This window comes from Drosophila takahashii, chromosome 2R, assembly GCF_030179915.1.
Source record: "Drosophila takahashii strain IR98-3 E-12201 chromosome 2R, DtakHiC1v2, whole genome shotgun sequence".
In the NCBI taxonomy this organism is placed as follows: domain Eukaryota; kingdom Metazoa; phylum Arthropoda; class Insecta; order Diptera; family Drosophilidae; genus Drosophila; species Drosophila takahashii.
The window spans coordinates 38273323-38293060 of record NC_091679.1 but is presented as its reverse complement, the minus strand read 5'-3'; the positions used below and the strand labels follow the sequence as shown (position 1 = coordinate 38293060).

General features: G+C 39.3%; 3 protein-coding genes and 1 long non-coding RNA gene across 8 annotated transcripts; 3 read left to right on the top strand and 1 right to left on the bottom strand.

Annotated features, from left to right (window-relative positions):
* Positions 1 to 439: 439 nt before the first annotated feature.
* Orai (calcium release-activated calcium channel protein orai) lies at positions 440 to 19654 on the top strand. 5 transcript variants are annotated; one of them, XM_070213916.1, is made up of 4 exons: positions 440 to 772; positions 8787 to 9198; positions 16465 to 16620; positions 18584 to 19654. In XM_070213916.1, exons 2-4 carry the CDS (start codon positions 8833 to 8835, stop codon positions 19118 to 19120), a joined length of 1059 nt encoding a protein of 352 aa, XP_070070017.1. In that variant the 5' UTR covers positions 440 to 772; positions 8787 to 8832; the 3' UTR covers positions 19121 to 19654. The 5 variants fall into 5 exon arrangements, with proteins under 5 accessions (XP_070070017.1, XP_017010173.2, XP_044248908.1 ...); XM_017154684.3 differs by lacking the exon at positions 440 to 772 and adding an exon at positions 1313 to 1329; XM_044392973.2 differs by lacking the exon at positions 440 to 772 and having other exon boundaries at positions 8637 to 9198.
* Positions 2257 to 3651, bottom strand: LOC138912546 (uncharacterized). The gene is made up of 2 exons (XR_011418091.1): positions 3464 to 3651; positions 2257 to 2659 (listed from the first exon to the last, which is right to left on the bottom strand). It is a non-coding gene; the product is annotated as an uncharacterized lncRNA (long non-coding RNA).
* On the top strand, positions 4004 to 5700 carry olf186-M (Ki-ras-induced actin-interacting protein-IP3R-interacting domain olf186-M). The gene has a single exon (XM_017154685.3). It carries the CDS (start codon positions 4716 to 4718, stop codon positions 5496 to 5498), a length of 783 nt encoding a protein of 260 aa, XP_017010174.2. The 5' UTR covers positions 4004 to 4715; the 3' UTR covers positions 5499 to 5700.
* On the top strand, positions 11380 to 12995 carry LOC108066262 (chymotrypsin-2). Its single transcript, XM_044393015.2, has 2 exons — positions 11380 to 11945; positions 12003 to 12995. The coding sequence occupies exons 1-2, from the start codon at positions 11421 to 11423 to the stop codon at positions 12360 to 12362; spliced, it is 885 nt and encodes a 294-aa protein (XP_044248950.1). The 5' UTR covers positions 11380 to 11420; the 3' UTR covers positions 12363 to 12995.
* Positions 19655 to 19738: the final 84 nt, after the last annotated feature.

The following is a 19738-nucleotide window of genomic DNA, read 5'->3' as shown; positions in this document are numbered from 1 at the left end:
TTAAGTAATTTTACACGTATCTGTATAAACCCATGTAAAATCAATGTAGATACGGTGTCAAACATGTAGATATCTGTAAAATGCGAATATGAAAATTGACATTCTACAAAACTATCTGAAAAACCGGCTGTTTAGCTTTTCGAAAACCCACGGAATCTAACGGCAATATTACCTGGCAAAGCAGCAACAATCAAATGTGCAATGCCGCCGCTGCCGACGTCGACTTGGCAGCTACTGCGCTTTTCGGCAGCGACATCGGTATTTATTTATCTTTGCGTTGGCAGCGCACTTTTCATTCATTCGGAGTGCTCGCAGAAAAGCGAACGTGTGTGCTACGCCGCCGCCGTATTTATCTTGTATTCTTATTTTCTGTTGTGTTTCGCGGTTTCTTGTATCTTTTTTGTATTTTTTGTCGTGCTTTGAGATATTCTTGTATTAATTTTTTCCGCCTCGCGCATCGTGTTCGCTTTTTTTGCGCATATTTCTAAGCATCGTAACTGTTTGTTCGTGGGTCTCAAGCATTTCATTTGCACAACAAACAATGTGCAAATATTTGGCCGACAGTTGACTACACCAAAATAATTATAATCAGTGACAAGATAAAAAAAATAGCTCGCTGATGATCCGCAGATAACACGGCGCGCTGCGAAGAAAACCCGCATAAACAGCTCCCAAAGAGAGTGACAACCAGTCGTCGAGTGGAAAACCATTCATCACCATCAGTTAAAATTTCGAAACGATTCGCGACGGTTGTGGATAGCAGCTACATAATGTAAGCCCTTTTAGAAAGTACGGTTGAACATCTATGAATCGATAAATATAAATAAATATAAATAGATTCAAACTCCTGAAGGCAAAGATATAATATCCAAAATTTACAAAGTTATCAGTTCGGCTTATTAAAGAGCAGACCTACTTATCTTTTTTAAGACAGTGAATATTTAAATCATTTATTTGGAATCCAAGAAATTTAAAGTGATTTTATAGACTTAATCCTTCTTCTTAGTTAAATTTTTTTCAGTAATGTGATAAATATTTTATGCATTTATTATTGTAAATTATATTCAAAGTATTAGGATTCTAAAATCCAAAATAATATTTTATTTTGTTTGTTAGCTGTTTGTTCCTTTTATAGATGTTCCACTTTAAATGTCATAATGTGATGGTATAGAAAGTGCATTAGCTGAAGCCGGAAAAGTTGCCAGCCCAAACACGTGCATAAAAACCTAGAAAAAGCAACGAACAAAAAACGGCAACTTGTTTCGTTACGCCTTAGCTTATAACTAAATGTAAAATACATAGTTTGATTCGGCTAGCTGAAACGCACAGGTGAGCAGCTCTCATTTCTGGATTCCCATTCCTATTCCCATATCCATTCCCATTTCGAAGCTTCCCTTCTCCTGTCGGTCATTTGCAATTCCAAGTTGCACTCAAACTACTTGACAATGCTGAAATTTCAATTGCAATTTACACTTTCGCTTGTATACATTACAACCGACGAATAAGTTTTATTCGATGGCAATTACTATCAATTGAAAAGGGCGCGCGAGCCATTGACAGAATCGAACCTAACGGTTTTGGATTCTACCAGATCAGGGCCAATGCACTGAGCGAAAAAGGGTTATATGAAAATATTACATTTAAATTTATGTTTTCTAGTGAAGTCTTCTTTTAAAAGATTATAATTCCCAAGTTGTATTTCAGGAACATCCAATAAGCATTTTAAAAGAATATTTTAATGAAAATTTAAAGCTATTAAAGCTGATTTAAATAGTTAATAATAATAATCCAAATGTTTTCACTATCGTTTCCTCTTAGTGCCCTGTTGAATCACAGGTTGACCCTAGACACGCCATCATTGTGTCATTGTAATTACTGTTATTGGAATCGGGTTCGCTTAACTTTCGTGTTTCATATCGCTTGCGCAACTAACAAATCTAGATTTTCTGGGAAAATTAAGTAATTTACTTTGCTTCACAATCTAGCCAAATTAGTTATTAATCCCAGGATCTGTGTAGAAACTTCTACCCTTTCTCTTATCTTAATTACCCGCCTGTATCATGCTGATCGTGCTAATCAACAACAAAGACGACATTGGTAATTCCCCTAGTCAGATTTCCTAGTCAGATTCGAACTTCAATCCGATGCCTCCCACTCCAATCGCCCAATCATATTGGAACATTCATTAGATACCCAGATGCTCAATTGATGACTGCTGACAGCACCGGCATCGGTCGATAGTTAATTGCACAACGTGATTATGACATCCCCCCGCTCACCTTTTATTGAATTTAACAAATTTACTTTCGGTTCATTAAAATATTCGTTCTACGCCTAGCGCTTGCCGCAGATTTATGGCTCTTCCATTTCGTCTGGCCTTGTGATAGACAGAGTCAATTTTTGAAGAATTGTGTAAATTTGCCCGGGGCACACAGTGTTTGCATTCTCCGAGTGCGAGTGAGTACTTCCCATCCGATACACTTGGACCTTTGTCAGTCTGGGCTGGGAAGATCTGTTGACAGAACCTTTAGCCGGGGGCCTGAGGTTGCTGCCACTGTTCTCGAGATCCAATTACGCAGCTCGGTAAGTCAGTGGCCAGAACGTGTCAAGTATGAATTACAAACATCTGAAGCAGAGGTTGTAAAAGGGAGCAAAAGTACTGGGGAAAAAAATTAAATTAAAACAAGAAAATATTCTCAGTTTTATTTACAATTAAAATAATATAAATCATCATAAAAGTACTAGAAAGGCGGTGACACATTAACTTTCAGATTTGAATTAGTAAAGCGTTGAGTTTCGAAAAGGGAGTAAATGCACTGAGATAAAGAACTTCTTCAGTAAGATAGTGTAAATCTTAAATTCTTCAAAAAAATAATTACAAAATATTGGAGTAAAAGTGTTTCGAACCAATATAATGAAAATTAATTTTGTTTCTAAAACTAAAAAAAACATCTTATAAAATCATCCTTCTGTTTTTAGTATAAGTTGTATAGGTTAATTTTAAATAAATCGTTCTTAAACCAATGAAACACATTTTAGGATCCTACATGATTAATTCTTATTATTATTTCTGGTCAATTTTAGTTAAATAAGCTTCAGATATATACACATTTATGTATACAAAAACATATGATTATAAATTTCGTCTCCTTATTGAAAACCGGAACAAGCTGTAATCTTAATTCCCGTTCTCGCAGTGTTCAAAAGAAAGGCACAAAGATCGATTCACTTTGAATCGGTTAAAGCTAAACCGCAGCCTCAGCTGTTTGGGCCAAAAGCTTTCCATTCGAAAGCTTTTCCCGCGCCACTTATTAACTGGTTTAAACAATTTCCCCTGTTTGTGTTTTCCGTTGGCGTGACTCTTCCGCATCTGCATGTGCAACTGGGCGAAACAGGCACCTCAACTCAAGCAACTCAAACAAACAGGGCGAAGATCAAAAGCCATATTCCATTGCTTACTCACGATCGTAAAGTCTGATCCACTTTTACAATTAACCCGAAATCTTCCTGCAACAATTAGATAAAGAGGCCTTAACGATGCCCAAATTGTTTAACAATAAGCGCTTTAAGCCGTAAAAAGTATTTCATTAAGCAAATAAGGGCAATGCGAAAGGCGCAATGAGGGGAATAAAATCGCTCCCAGAGCCCCAGAACGTGCCAATAATACTAAAGTATAATTTTTTATCGAGGAGATACGAAAGCCCACGAATGGTTTTCCCCCCGACAATTGCGTGGGGAAATGGGGGAATTACGGTGGGGGGCGGGGGAGTGGAATCAAAATTTCTTAATAGATTGGCGTTGCGCTTGAGGAAATTGTCGTCGGGTCGCAAAGTAATTCCAGCTCAGAGCGATCGCCTATATATCACTCTTTCACTCTCCGATTTTCTCAGACCCTCTCCGTACCCCGATTTCTCACTATCTCTCCCTCTTTTTCTCTCTTTTTCTCCGGCGTAAAAGCTCCGATCGCTCGCTTGGGGCGTTTCGTTTGGGGCTTGTGATTTCGGTTTCAGTTTTGAAGATCACTCGTTGCGAAGCGGACGCCCAGCAAAGCGGAAAGAGAAAGCTAAAATATTATTCAAAATAATAAAAAAAAAACCTTACCAACTCGAACTCCATTCCGAACTCTGTAATTTACCACATTTGTGTACTTAAGACGTGAATAAATACAGAAATCGAGCAAACAAAGCTGGTCGTCCACACAAAACAAAGTTACACTTCCCATCGTATAACCCAATATCAATGTCAAGCGATCGTGAAAACACTCGATCGTTCCAAATCCGGGGTCAGAAGCTCTCCGGCTGATTAACACTCCGCATCTCCGCATTCGCCGATCGAAATAAATAAACAAAAACAGGCAGCAAACACACAAATACGGCAAATACTACAAATACGAGCTATAAGCTAAGAAATTAACAGAAACGCGCGGAATATAGAAAAACACGTTTCCACAAAAAAGGTGCTCGCACAACAACAAATTAACCAAATAACAAATAACACAAATTGCTGTCGTTTTTCGTTATTTGTTATTGAAAACACGCGCACACGCATTCGAAATAAAAGGCCCTGATTCTGGCCATTACCAAATATGTCCAAAAGCTGAGCTTGAATCGAGATCGCGGCGGCGTTTGTCGACTTGAGCTTGTAACCCGAGCAGCCGTGACCGCAGAGAAGTCACCTCAAAGATACTAGATACAGATATTACAACACAAAACGCCATGGAGCGTTCGCACAGCTGTAGCAATTTCGAGGGCCGAACGGGGGGAGGGGGAGTCAAGGTCATCGATGGCTGCGCCGAGCAGTTGACGCGCGGCAGCAGCGATCACCTGCCCAGCGCCCACTTTCCGCCCAACAAGCCGCTGCGCAGGCGCAGAAAACTCCAGCGACAGCAGTCGGCGGTGGATGTGGATGACATGGAATATGCCGCCGATCTGGAGGAGAATGCCGATCCGGATGTGGAGAATATAAGGCCAGCGGTGGCCCTGCCCTTGCGACACATTATATCATCATCTTCCTCCAGTTCCCGCTGCCTGCGCCACGAAGAATCCTTCGAGTCCTCGAGCACAGCTCCCGAATTGAGTCCCCAGGCTCAGAGGCAGCAGCGATTTAGTAGTTTACTCCTGCGAGACAGCTCTGTATCCGTACAATCCGATTCGAGTCGGTACTCCAGTGTGGACAGCTTGCTGGAGGCCCGCAAACCCGATCCCGAGGCCATACTCATCAACCTGGGCTTCGGACCCCTCAGCTCCGAGGATATGCTGTCCCGGATACCGCGCAGATTCCTGAAGCCATCCCAAGTTCCCGGCATCGATACCGATGCCTTTGTGCAAAGACTGACTTTGGCCCGATCGCTGGCCGACTCGAGTGTCCTCGGATATAGGGGTCTTACGGGGAATCCCGACATGCCGCCCTCGTCCATTGTGGCCAGCATTATGAAGCGCTTCGAGGTCAACCATCATCGCAAGAACTCCATGGGCTCCATCAAGCCCACCATACAATAAGTCAGCCATAGTCCATAGGTTAAATCAGCCGAATTGAGGACATTTTCGTAACGTTAGTTGTTGCCAAGTTGCCCTGTGATCGTCTTGTCTTGTCCATTAGTCCACTTAAGTGCCGCGTACTTAGCTGTGTATCTGTATTATTGTACCAATACATTAATTATTAATTTTTTAAGTATGAATTAAAGATGATATTTTATGTTAATTTTGTGGTCTTTAGTTTTCTGGGGCTATTTATGGGCCGTAAATGGTGTATTTTTGTTCAACAGGAGCAGGTTTAAAGGCCTCAATTTACATTTCGGCTCCGTTCGTCAGCAGATGTTTATTTTTGAGAAAACAATAACTAATTTTAATATTTAAGCTTTCCAGTTTCACGAGTTTCCGATCTATTGAAGTATTTCGAGCCTAAAATTCTCGAGTTATTCATAAAGAAACCAGAAGTTTCCATTTCAAATGTAAAACGCAATAATTGCCGTTCAATGGAAGGGACTTTGTAACTGGTCAAAAGTTACAGAGTGGGTTTCATTAAAAAAGAGCTTTTAAGAGTTATATAATTAGAGCCTTTCAATCAATTACCTTTTCAGATAATCAAAATGAATGGGGGCATTTCGAGATTTCAAGTGTTTGACTTCACTTCCCAGAATTCGCTGTTTTTCTCCAACTTGAATCCGAAATTAGAAATCTGCGTCACTGTCAAATGGGCTGATTGTTTATGTACATATGTTGTAGTTGAACAAATTCATTTGCGATATAAGTACATATTTACATATATGTACACCCCGCCGAAGCCCACAGACACACATTCATGGTGTTTGCATTGTTTGTTATTTTCATTTTTTTTTCTTATCGAAAGTCGATTTCTGAGCGAAGTTTTATTAATAGCCAATGACTTGGCACTCTTGTGTCGAAGGAAACAATAAAGAACATATCGGGTAGAGCTGGGAACTGAAAGACCCAGAAGGGATTACAAAGTCTGCGGCACTCGGGGATCGCTTATTGATTTCAATTGCCCCGCAATTGTTTACATTCACAGCCCAAGTCGTGATCAGCACGGGAGCAGGGCATGCAAAAATATTATAGTTAGTTATTGGGCCCTAACCCCGCTGAACCGTTTATTTGGTCGCCAAACAAATATTGTATAGCCGCCTGATAACCGATAATGGCATTTGCGCACATTTGTAACACCTTGAAGGCGACGCACGGCCCACAAGGAATTCTAATACGTCCGCATACAGCAACGGGTAGACTAATAGATTGAAAAATAACAGAAACTAAAACAATTTTTGGCAATCGTAACTCCTTTAAAACTATCAAACATATTTATAAGACCTCACAATACATTTTTTGAAAAAGTGCAAATTAAATTTCGTTTGTATTAGTCATGGCAAACATTTCTCTACTTAAAACCAAATTATTTTCTTAAATTTTGTCTGTTTAATCCACAATAAATATTTCTAAAAATAACTTGTTTGAAAATGTATTAGATTCGATTAGATTCACAGAAATTGTTTCCAAACAAAATCATATATACATACATACTTCTTAAGTATTTAGAGAATACCATTACCAATTATTCCTACAAACTCAATAATTTCACCAGTTTTGAAATATAAAAATGTTTTTTGACTAAATTCTAACTGGCATACGTGTCGTATGAGTAATTTTTAACGAAACTTTCGGGCTCTTACTTCAAGAAAAAGTGTACCATGAACACTTTCTTAAAACTATATTCTGATAAGCTACTGTTTTTTATTTTTTACCGTCATCTTTTAAAACTTGACTTTTTTTTAAGAAATTAAAAAAAATAAGTTGTTAGCCGTACACATTTATGAGGAATAACTTCAAAAATCGTGAATCTTGAATTAAGAGCCTTAAGGTAAAATCGAAATATCTTTTTATTGAAGCTCTTATTACTGTGATCACGACTGTTGCTATGCAAATACGTGAGTGCTCGCGCTTTGGTTTGGGGCATATCCAATAGATAACGGTTCTGGGGCTCTACATCGGCACATGACTCGCTTTATCTATCGATGGGATGTAAATTAATTCCCAAACAAAGCAACGCAAGGCAAAATAAAGAAAAGAGGGAAAGAAAAGCGAAGAAAGCCTTGCCAAACACTTGCGAAAGTGTTTGTGTGAATATTAGAAAACAGAAAGAGAGGGGGCGATTAGCACAGTTATGCGAGATCCATTCTGCACTCCTCGCACTCACTCACGATTTGCAAGTTCAAGGCGGACAACAACAAAAAAGAATGACAGATGGAATGTCCATATGTATATATGTACATTAGGGCGGTCCAAAAAATAAAATTAAATTCTCACCCCTTCACAAAAAAATTTTTTTTCGTTATTTAGACCCTGCGAAACGTCCTCAAAGTTTGCTTAAGAATTACTCATACGACACGTATAACGTCTAGTCTTTATTGTCTTGTCAAATTATGAATTTTGTTGAAATAATTGGTAAGAAAAGGAGAGCAGAACATCAACTGAATTGTTGATATCTAAGCCACTTTGATTAGAACAACTTTTTGATCGAGGGCAACAGTGCGTATGGGTGATAAACTTTGAAACCAATTCGCAGACCCTACAATTTTTTTCAAAAATTTTCTTTTGTTCCTTGTTCCTTGAATACCACAATGCGCACCGTATAGGCGGGTGAGGACCTTAAAAATTTCCATACAAATGTGGACCACCCTAATGTACATATGTATGTATGCAGACCAAGAATAAAATAATTTTCGACCACGCCGGAAGAATGTGAAAGAAAATTAGCAAACCAAAACAGAAAGAGAGCTCGTTAAAAAGGCGAGAAATAGAAAAAAAAGACAGCTATCGGCAATTTAAAATGTGTGTCAGGGCGTAAAGCTCTGCAAACAATTTGATTAATTCCCCAGTGCCTGTGTGTGGGCGTTTGATTAATTGCTTTCTTAGGCATTAAGTAGTAAATAGAAAATCACTTACCTCGCAATTAATATGGAAAATCCTCAACACAGTAGAACCACACAAATTGAAAACTGTAAACATTTCGCGCCTTTCGAGTAACGGTCAGCTGTGCTAGGGTTGCCACCACCACTCCAATCGATAGCTATCGATAGCTGCGGCGTCAGGCGTTAGGTCATTTTAGCGCCAGCACAAGTAAAGCAAGCGAAATGCTGTGGAATTTGTTTTTTGTTTAGTTTAATTTCAAAACTCGCCGATTGTACTTAATTTGCACGCTTTTATTTGCGCTGTGGCGTTGCCAACTAAACCAGTTCATCTTTTATTTGCTTTTATTCCCGTGCACCATGGCAGAAGTACTTAAAATCGCCGGAGAAATCGAATCCGCTGCTGGGCCAAAATGTCTGTGTGGACCACGGCCAACACTTCTGGCCTAGAGACGCCGTCCAAGTCGTCGCCGCTCGCCTCGTCGGCCATCCGAGCAGCGAGGAATTCAGCGGTGATCACCACGGCCACTGGAAACCACCAGCAGCACCACTTCCAGCACGTTGTGGCCGCCGCCGTTGCAGCCGCCACTTCAGTGGCCACCGGCCATCAGTTCCAGCAGCAGTTCCACTCGCATCCACATCCGCACCACAGCAACAGTCCCACTGGAAGCGGCAGCAATAGCAACAACAGCAACGCAGGCTTCCAGCGCTCCAGCATCAGCAACTCGCTGCTGCAGTTCCCGCCACCACCGCCCCCTCCCTCGCAGAACCAGGCGAAGGTAAGTCCAATAACAAATCAATTCCAATCCCCCAATCTCTTTCTCTTCGATCCCCCTCTCTCTATCCCTCCTTCCCCGACCGCCCCCACTCTTAAAGCGATGCTATGGAAGCTAATCTCTCTCATCTCCACTCTCTCTCTCACACGCGCTTGCAATGGGCGCACTCAGCAGGTTAATCCGAACACACCTGTGATTTAAGCTGTGATTTGGTGATCAATCACGATGTTTATCTTGGGAGAAATAAAATATTATCTTAGCAAGATTTTATTGCTTTATTTGAGATACATAAATAATGACAAAAGATTAGTTAATCTAAAGAGGTAAAAAAAAAAGTTTAAAACAAGTTTTTTAAAAAACTGAACAGTCAGTTATTTTAAAAGTAATAAAATCGTAGAAATGTTTTAGGGAACACTGCAATCTTATAAGCTTACTAGCAATGAATTTTCATTTTAAACTGTTTCCATAAACTGTCAATTTTATTTGAAAATTAGAAAATATAACTAACAACAATTAAATAGAAAATACCTTTTAAATTACCTGTATATCAATGCCAAAATTAGTTTAATTTATTTTCTTTTATGTTATTACAATTTGTACATTTCCCAATCAAAATTAATTCAAAATAAAGCGAAGAAAGAACAATGACATTTGTTGAGTGGGCTGCCAGATTAAATTTGAGCATTCTACATAATTTAGCTGCAGCTATATTTAGGTGTCTAAAAACGATATGAAAAAGACATAAACGAATTAGTTGTAGAACCGTCGTAAAAAAAAGAAAAAGGTTACTTAAAACCTAAAAGATAAAATCTTCAATTTATGGAGTAAGTCAGCTGATACAAAAAGTTTTGGGTTCAATAAACTAGTGTTAAAATTGTGTTTTTTTTTAGCTATAAATTTTCCTCTTTGTTTTTCCAAAAATAGTAATAAATAAATCTATTTTCTTGTCACTGTAGTTCCATCATAAATCACGTATTTCATATCTAAATTCGCAATCCCCTGCTGAATGCGCCCATTCGATTGAGCCACGAAATCTAACTGACTGACTGACTGACAAACAAACAAGGCCTATGTACGTTTCAAGTCGAACAAGATCGCACAGACATTCGAAAATTCACACACAACGCACATACGTACATATAAATCACTGGTATGACGACTGAGTTACCTGGAGAGAACCTGCTGAATTATTGAACAGTGTTTTTGGCGAACAGCACTGACAATGAAATTGTAAATGGTCATGGAAATATCGTAGAACCGGCGTCTAATTGGCTCCAAGAGTTGTACGCTTCCCTTATCGAGTCTGCTTTATTTACTCTTTTTTTTTACCGGCGATAATAAATACACGCAACCATCCACCCACGAGTACTTAAGAAATGGGGGTGCTCCTTGGTCGGCCTTTCTGAAATCCAGGTGTGTGTTTGCATACGAATTTTGCCAGCGATTCGGAGGGAAAATTAAACACCACCCGCCAGCTGACACCTTCTGTTTTTTGTGCTGCTTTATCGGCTGGACTTATTTATATTCACATTTTTAAAGTGGTTACATGTTGTTTATTCTGAAGGAAGTCAGGCGGTTAAAAATCCCCAGCGATGTCGTTCCGTTTGACAGTCCCGAGTTATTATTAACATTAACCAGATTTGTATTTGTGTAAGCCCCAAAAAGGAAAGCACTTTCCATCTCGATCAGCTTTGTAGTATCGATTTGCTTGTATATCCTAAGATCAACATATTATTAAAATATCTTTTCTTAGATGTTCACAATGTTTCCCCCTTTACCATATGTTTTCTATAAAAAGGCGCCAACACTCTTGCTGTATCAAAAAAGTCTGTTTTAATATTCTGTTTATTTGCTCGATAAGTTTGTTGTCTTTACCCATTTCTCAGTTTTGGTAAATATTTGACTCCCTTTGAATTTTCTAAAATATAAAAACGTTACCGCAAGCATTATTCAAAATTAGAAAGTATAAATTTACAACCGCATGATCTTGATTCATTTATACTTTGTTAGATTTTTGTAGGTAATAATTTTAACAAACCTGTTTGGCTGCACATACTTAAATGGACATATCTGAATAATAGAATTTTGTTTGTATTTATTCTTTCCATTGCGAAAATTGATTATTAGTTGCTATGAAAGTGGTATTTCTATTGATTATCCCATAAAAACCTAGTCACTCTTGATTACATTGCCCATTTTGAGGGGCAAAAAGAATAACACTCCTAATGAAAATTGTTCTTCCCGCTTTACTGCCGTTGAAGACCCTATTCCTGTTGCTAATCCCGATGTCCACTGCCCATTGGGAAGAACAGGGGCAGGGTCTTCGACGGAACCTTTATATAACCGGTGATTACCACCAGAATGTGGTGTCCATACGGACCCGCAAACATATTCGCAATTGGGGTGACAATCATTTCTGCGCCGGTTCCATTCTGTCCGCCCGTTGGGTGGTGACCTCCGGTTGTTGTGTGAGCACCCTGCCGGCAAGCACACCAAATAAGTCCAGTACCCGCAAAAATATTAAGGTGGTTGTCTTCACCCGCAAGCGATTGAAAAAGCCACTGCGTGAAAATGTCTTTAAAGTAGAGAAGGTGGTATTGGGCAAGGCATCTGATGGCGAGTGCTCCAAATTAGCTCTGCTTAAGCTGGAAAAGGCCATTACGGGTCAAAGGTTCGCCATAAAGCTACCGAAAGAGGAGATGAACAGCACTTGGCTCTGCAGAACACTCGGTTGGGGCAGGATGTACTACGTAAGGGATCTTTATTATCCAACTTAAAGAGATAACAGAGATAACACCTTCCCCTAGAACGGACCCTACTCCAACGAGCTTCTCCAGCTGAGGACGCAGAAGAGTTCAGCGTTCAATTGCAAGAAGGACTGCAATAGCTGCCTTTGCATGGGCAGTTTTACGGGCAAGGGCAATATGTGCCAACTGGACAGGGGAAGTCCACTCTTTTGCGGTCACATTATATACGGCGTGGCGCGACAATCACACACTTGCCAGGATGAATCCTTTATGGTGTACACCAGTATCTTTCATCAACGCAAGTTCATCGAGGACACGTTAAGTAGGGCACCTTCGCCTGAAGAGTCCCGACAAATTTTGATCCTCATTGTAACCCTGATGTTACCCTGGTCTTTATTCAATTCGTTCATCAACAATTAGGAAATATGACAAATAACCATGTTTATATATTGAATCACTCTTTACTAAGCCAAATATCTTCTGATCTATGTCAATAAGCTGGGTTTCCACCCACACTAAATTTTGTCAGAGGGTATTGACCTACGATATGGTTTATTTCACATGTGAAGCATTGTGTCCCTGATTGTCTATGGGTTTCTTTGGTAGTTCAATAGGTTTTCAGTCTTCTGCTTGGATCTTGAATCACTAGTTGAAGTTCAGGGCCTTCGCTATGTCCGTTTGTGTCGTATGTGCGTGTGTTTAATCACTCGATTTGTCTTCCCCATTCATCAGCCGATGATCGCTGATCGATTGCCAAATGTAGCAGCAGACGCCGCCCCCTCGCCCTGCCCCATCCCCCTTTTCACACCGCTTTTCACCCCTGTTACTGTTTGTTTTCCTGTAGTTTTGGTTTCGCCTCTTTCGATTCTTCACCTGTCTGGTAGCTAGTTCTCTTTCCGTTTCTATTTCTCACCCACTCTCCCTTTAAACGCTTTCATTCAAATGGCTGTTTTGTACAGTGCAACTTCACTAACACGAACTATTGGTAGATTTGATTACTAAATGTGTATATAGAGGTAGAAATGTTAAATTTATCTCAGGATATCTACTTATTTCTAGTAAGATAATTTAGAAAGCAATAAAAAAAAATGTTTTTTGATTTATTCATTTAAAAAAAAATTAAGATGTTAATAAATATTTATTTATTACCGATGGTTGTAAAGTTTTCAAAAGTTGTGGTATATACATTTTTACAAATATAAAAACTAGATTTTTTATTGTCACTATAAATTGTCAAACCTTAAATTAATAAATTTTATTATAATGATAAAATTAGATCTGCAGACCTTGTTGCTGAATAAATTATTTTATATTATTATTCAATTTTTACAATTAACCTTTTAAATTATTGAAAAATGTCTTTCTTAATTTTGTATAATATTTATTTGTAAAAGTGTAATATTGTAAATTAATTCTATTCATTTTTTCCTATAAATCAAAAATCAACCCAAAGTCAAAACCAATTTTTTTTAACCATTACTTTTTTACTAATTGTTTAAATAGTCCAAACCATTGTGAAGATAAGAAATTTAATTTAATTTAAGTTTCAAGTACTTGACGATAGTCGCTTGAATAAATTATTTTATATTATTATTCAATTTTTACAATTAACCTTTTAAATTATTGAAAAATGTCTTTCTTAATTTTGTATAATATTTATTTGTAAAAGTTTAATATTGTAAATTAATTCTATTCATTTTTTCCTATAAATCAAAAATCAACCCAAAGTCAAAACCAATTTTTTTTAACCATTACTTTTTTACTAATTGTTTAAATAGTCGAAACCATTGTATAGATAAGAAATTTAATTTAATTTAAGTTTCAAGTACTTGACGATAGTCGCTTCTTTTCCTAATCAGATTTTTCAATTACGGTTCGTTTTTGAGGAGTTGTACTGTCATAGTTCGATTGCCATTATAGTAGCTGTTGTTGTTTTTTGTGTCATCGCAGGCCGCCCCGTTCAAATTGATTGTCGAATTTGAATATACGTCGTCGCCGCCGCTGTGCCGCCTTGCCGCCAGTACCGCTCAGCTCGGCCGCTCTGCTCTGCTGGCAGAGCCGTATCAGTTAGTTGTTAACTTGCCATCGCCGAAGGAACAAGAGGCGCGAAAAAGCGAAATGAAATCGAATTAAATGTGCACCGCGCACCTGAATAAAAGTTCGTGTGGCGGAAAGGCAAGAATTACTTTTCGATTCGGCGATTCGTTTTCTTGCGTGGCTTTTTCTCTTTTTTTGCGGAAGTGTCGCCAGCATCCGTGACTGTTTGCCGTTTTCCGATCTCTATATCTTTGTCAGACGTTAGAGTACAACTCTTGGCCTTGGCCACAAAGCAAGAAAAAAAGGTCGGCAACAAGTGCCTGCTAAAAACTGTTTTATTGACACATGTATTTTACATTTTATAAAGCCCATAAAATGTGTTTATAAATAAAAAGTAAATATTTCAACGCACACAAAAGACAGGAAAGAGTGAGAGAGAGAGTGCGGCGAATATAGAGAGAGATGCGAGAAATTTTCACCGTGCGTGTGTGTGGCCTATGTGGGTAATTGTTGATCAATTGTCATGTGCAAAAAATGAAAACAATAACAGCCAGCGAAAATCATTCAGCATCATCAATGGGAAGCATTGCAAAATCAAGCAAGTGAAACGGAACCTAATGAAACAAGCCCCACGAAAAACAGTGGAAAACAACGAGATTACAGTGACAAGTGGCGAACGAACTCGGGAACTGAGATTAATCGAAATCCAAGTACAGTGGGTAACCGACATTGCCGAGGTCCAGAAAACTCCATTATCGCAAATACATATGCTTATGAGTGAATCACCCACATATACAATTTTTTAAAAAAGAAGCCCCTGAAATACCAGCAAAAACCAACGATAACACTAAATCCCGAGTTGATAATTCAAATTTAGACTTCTGAAAAAGTCGCCAAGATCAAGGGTAATAAAATTAATATTCCAAGGAACAAAAAACTGTAAAAGTTCTCATCCAATAGACCCCAGACGACAGAAAAGTTCACGAAAAGCAATAAAATCCATATAACTGAGGTCCAAACGGTTAAGAAATGAATAATATAACTACTGCGAATCAAGTGCTGTGCACAGCAAATTGAAACGTTCTAAGAAAGTGCCTCATAATTGAGGCAGGGCGTTGTCGATAACCAACATGAGACCTTTATGACCTGATGGAATATTTTTATTTATTAATATATGCCAGACATTGGAAATCAGCCGATCTGATCGGTCAACTTGTGGAGCATAACGAAAACCAAACGGTATTTTGAGAGCCAATAAACTTTTGATCTTGTGGAACAGCTTAAGAACTGAAAATAAAGTAAGCTGAGTTTTCAACACTATATAAGAAAACCTATCAGACTGTATAGAGAAAATTGTTTGGATACAAATTAAATTTGTCGGACCTTTAACAAACATACCAAAAAGTGATTTTTTAGATAAAAACACTGCTTTGAAATTTAAGGAACAGGATTGTACGATACTAAACGATCTTATATATATAGCTCGGGATTTTGAGCCAAGTTTGAATATTATAAACCTCACCCAAGAGCGAGTTTTTTATTAAATATAAAATATATTTTGATTTTTGCTGATAAAAAACATAGAATTGTAAAAATATATCAGACTGATAGTCGCCGGGCAAGCCAAGAATCAAGTTTAAAGTCAAGGCAGTAGCCCATGCCACCTTTTGAAGAGGGTGAAGTCCAGCCAGAGGAGCAGATACCTCTAAAGCCGCCGCGTCGACAGAGAAAAATGAAGTCTGCGGACCAAGAAACCGCCAAGCCGTCGGCAGAGGATCACGAGGAGGAGCAATTACTGCCACCGGCCACGGCGACTAGCAATCTGCGATATGCCCGGGCCAATTTGAGCCAAAGCAGCCTGATGCTGAGCCACCAGCAGGGCTCCTTCGAGTCATCCACCGAGCGAACGGCGAGCAGTGAGACCCTGGATGTGCTACCCTACTCGAGGCGCTACCAGGTGCAGCATCCCCAGCCGAACCGCTTGGGGATTCGGCAGCAACCTTCGGCCTTGGCGAGCGCTCTGCATGCCACTGCCAGATTGGCGGCCAGTGTGGATGCCTATACGGCGGCGGCTACAGCGGCCACAGCGGCAACCGGCGACAATCCGAACCTCAGTCACATGCACATCAACCAACAGCCGCAGTCCCAGGCGCCGCCCCTCCACCACTACCCCAACCAACTGCCCTCGCACCAGCTGGGAAATCTCAGAGCGAGCAATTTCGTGGGGTCGTCGCGGTATCTCTATCACAGCCAGTTCAATTCGAATTCGCCGCAAACGAGACGCTTCACTGCGCAGCGAGACGGCTCGCCAGCATTCGCGGCTTCAGCAGCGGCAGCAGCTTCACTGGCGGCAGCTTCGGCAGTAGCACCACTAGCGCCACTAGCACCACTAGCCTCCATAGCATCGCCCTCATTCGCGTCGCAGGCGCCGCCGCCTCCCTTTCAATTGCGCACCTATCAACAGAATCAATCCTACCGCTTTCAGCCGCGCGGACACCACCGCACCGCCAGCAGCAGCATGTCGCAGTCCGGCGAGGATCTCCACTCGCCCACGTACTTGTCCTGGCGAAAGCTCCAGCTGAGTCGCGCCAAGCTCAAGGCCTCCAGCAAGACCTCCGCCCTGCTCTCCGGATTCGCCATGGTGAGTATTCCCAACCGAACAATTGGGGGTAGATTTATAAAAACTATTCATACATCTAAAACTAAAAAACACTCATCGATCAGTTTACTTTATTATTTAAGCTAAAATTGGTTGTTACATATATACACCCAAAACAAATCGATATGAAACGTAGATCGATTTTACATTATTTAAGATCAATTTTAATTTTGTATGTGTGCCAGGTAAATTTGACCTGGTCGAAAGGAGTATTTCATGTAAAAACGATTTACATGGCCATATCGATTTTACGGGAATATGTTTTTTTTTGTGTATTAAGGTTTTCACCAATAATAAAACTAAAGTGTGGCGTGATTGAAAAATCTAATAAAATAGATTTACGTTCTTGGTGATTGGTCTACATTATATGATGGTAATAACAGATAAAAGCTTATTGACATATTATTCTCATTTATAGAGCAAAAAGAATACATTTTTTTAGAATATCTGTTAGCTTGCTAGTTGCATTAAAGAGTTTGAAAATTATAATAATTAAAATTAACAAAGTTACTAATTAGTTCAATCAGAATACAGTCATCGTTTAAAGATCTTTGAGATATAGATTTGTATGATGAAAATGTAGGTATTTAAAATTTTATTTCGCAGAAAAGGTGATTTGGCTCAAAAACCACATTAAGTCAGACATTTAATGCACCTATTAAGATTTTTGAACATTACCCATTCATTAGGTATTTTTCGGGAACTACAATTTAATTCTTTTCTGAGTTCTACATCTATAGAATACAATTTAACTCTGCTCTTGACATTAGTTTTCTGGCCCTAGGTGTGAATAATTCTATAAAACATAAAGCCAACTTAATGTGCAGGGCCAGAAATTCTGGCAGAGAACACATAATCTTTTTATTTGGTTATACCATTTGTGAAGATCAGCATAAAATGGAAAGTGTCGCGACGAACACGGCATACTCTTCCTACGAAAAAGTATAGATAAATATAGTATTAATAAAAGGTTCCACCTGGCGACTCGTGAAACGAAATGCAATCTGTTATTGGTTCCGTTTGAATGCTTCCCTTACTCGCGGTGTCGCGTTTAAGTAATTTCAATCATGACAAGGAATAATCATGTAAATAAAATACGAACATCAATAATTAGCTGCCTTTGCTATCGTATATACCTTACCAACATAATTATTTTCGATGCCGGCAGCGACAAATTGAGGGCCAACAAAATTGTTTTGATTTTATTCCCACTATCTTTGTCTTGGTCAAACAAGTCTGTTAGCTGTTTGCTATATACATAAGTGTGTTTTTTACCCATTATTCATGGGTAGGTTAGACTATTTGGATCTTTGATCTATCAGAATAGAGGATAAACTCAAAATTGGGAATTAGTAAGGGTTTTCCCTTACTTGCATGCAAGCACATCATGATTATTTTGTTGGATTCCCAGCGTTATCAAGGTATTTAAGGTAATGACAGATTCCCACTAATTGTGTAATAATTTTACACACGTCATAATAGGAAAACATTTTATATTATATGATTAAAATAACAGATTTATATGGTATTATAATATAAAATAGCAATTTGGGCATCAATTCTGTTTAGATATAATGAGCATATCCCTGAGCATGTCCCTTTTTAATGGCCTAATACTTTCCCATTTAGAATTATGCTCTCAATTAAATTATTTAATTAAGTGAAGAGGTATTTATTAGTCTATTTTTTTGGTCCCTCATCTTGTTATGCATTCCACATGTACACCTAAAATCTAGAAGCCAGGGAGGCGGGGAATTGGAGGTGGATCAAATAAATTAGTCCATTCAGAACATATAATATAAGAGCAATTTTGCCTGGCTGCCAACTTTTCTCGCGAGAAATGGCTAATAATAATAGAGGCAGTGCCGGGGCAACGTTTCGATACTTCCCTAAATTAATGAAAAATCATTAATGACTGATTCTGACTTTACCCTTCCTTACATAGGTGGCGATGGTGGAGGTGCAACTGGATCACGACACAAGTGTGCCGCCGGGCATGCTGATAGCCTTTGCCATCTGCACCACCCTCCTGGTGGCCGTGCACATGCTGGCCCTGATGATCAGCACCTGCATCCTGCCCAACATCGAGACGGTGTGTAATCTGCACAGTATTTCCCTGGTCCACGAATCTCCGCACGAGCGCCTGCACTGGTATATTGAAACGGCGTGGGCCTTCTCCACGCTGCTGGGTCTAATACTCTTCCTGCTGGAGATAGCCATCCTGTGCTGGGTGAAGTTCTACGACCTCAGTCCGCCGGCTGCCTGGTCGGCCTGTGTGGTTCTCATCCCGGTGATGATCATCTTCATGGCCTTCGCCATTCACTTCTACCGCTCGCTGGTCTCCCACAAGTACGAGGTCACCGTTTCGGGCATTCGGGAGCTGGAGATGCTCAAGGAGCAGATGGAGCAGGATCATTTGGAGCATCACAACAACATACGAAATAATGGCATGAACTACGGCGCCTCCGGGGACATTGTCTAGCACCCGATGACATCGATCCTCTCGAGCGGATCGAACGAAAAAGACATAGCGGCTCAGGGCAAGCCTCAGATTATTTTAGTGAAACACATATTGTAAATTTGTAGTTGATGCAAATTGTGATACGCGGAGAGCAGTAGATTTCTACTATATATACGTGAACTGTATTGCGTGTGGATCGGATCGAGTGCTTTAGTTCTTTATTTTTTTATGGCTTTATGGCAATTACAAGGCACGGATATAGACAATGATGAAAGACCCAAATTAAAGCAATACTTCGGACCACCCTGTTCGATGAATATTCCTCAAAAATTAGCTCATATTTGATATATATACATATATTTATTGCGTGTATTTTAAATTGTATGCCGTACTTTTTTTTGGAAACCATCCTTGGCAGTCTTCCCTTTTATTGTTTAAGAACATTTTGGACACAACTTGATTGTCTTAGCCCTTAATTTAATGTTAGGCCAATTGTGTAAGCGAAACCGCGCTGTAATTTATATGTATAATTTATGATTAAAAGATTTTTCTATATTTGGTGTTGGAGTTTTATTTGTAAACGTGAAAGATGGGTATTTATTACAAAACAGACTTGAATAATTCGGATAAAAGAACTAC

Coding starts and splice junctions, on each gene's coding strand:
- Orai (XM_070213915.1), top strand. CDS start 15,637: ATGCCACCTTTTGAAGAGGGTGAAGTCCAGCCAGAGGAGCAGATACCT. Junction 16,621..18,583: donor TGCTCTCCGGATTCGCCATG/GTGAGTATTCCC, acceptor TTCCTTACATAG/GTGGCGATGGTGGAGGTGCA.
- LOC108066262 (XM_044393015.2), top strand. CDS start 11,421: ATGAAAATTGTTCTTCCCGCTTTACTGCCGTTGAAGACCCTATTCCTG. Junction 11,946..12,002: donor GTTGGGGCAGGATGTACTAC/GTAAGGGATCTT, acceptor ACCTTCCCCTAG/AACGGACCCTACTCCAACGA.
- olf186-M (XM_017154685.3), top strand. CDS start 4,716: ATGGAGCGTTCGCACAGCTGTAGCAATTTCGAGGGCCGAACGGGGGGA.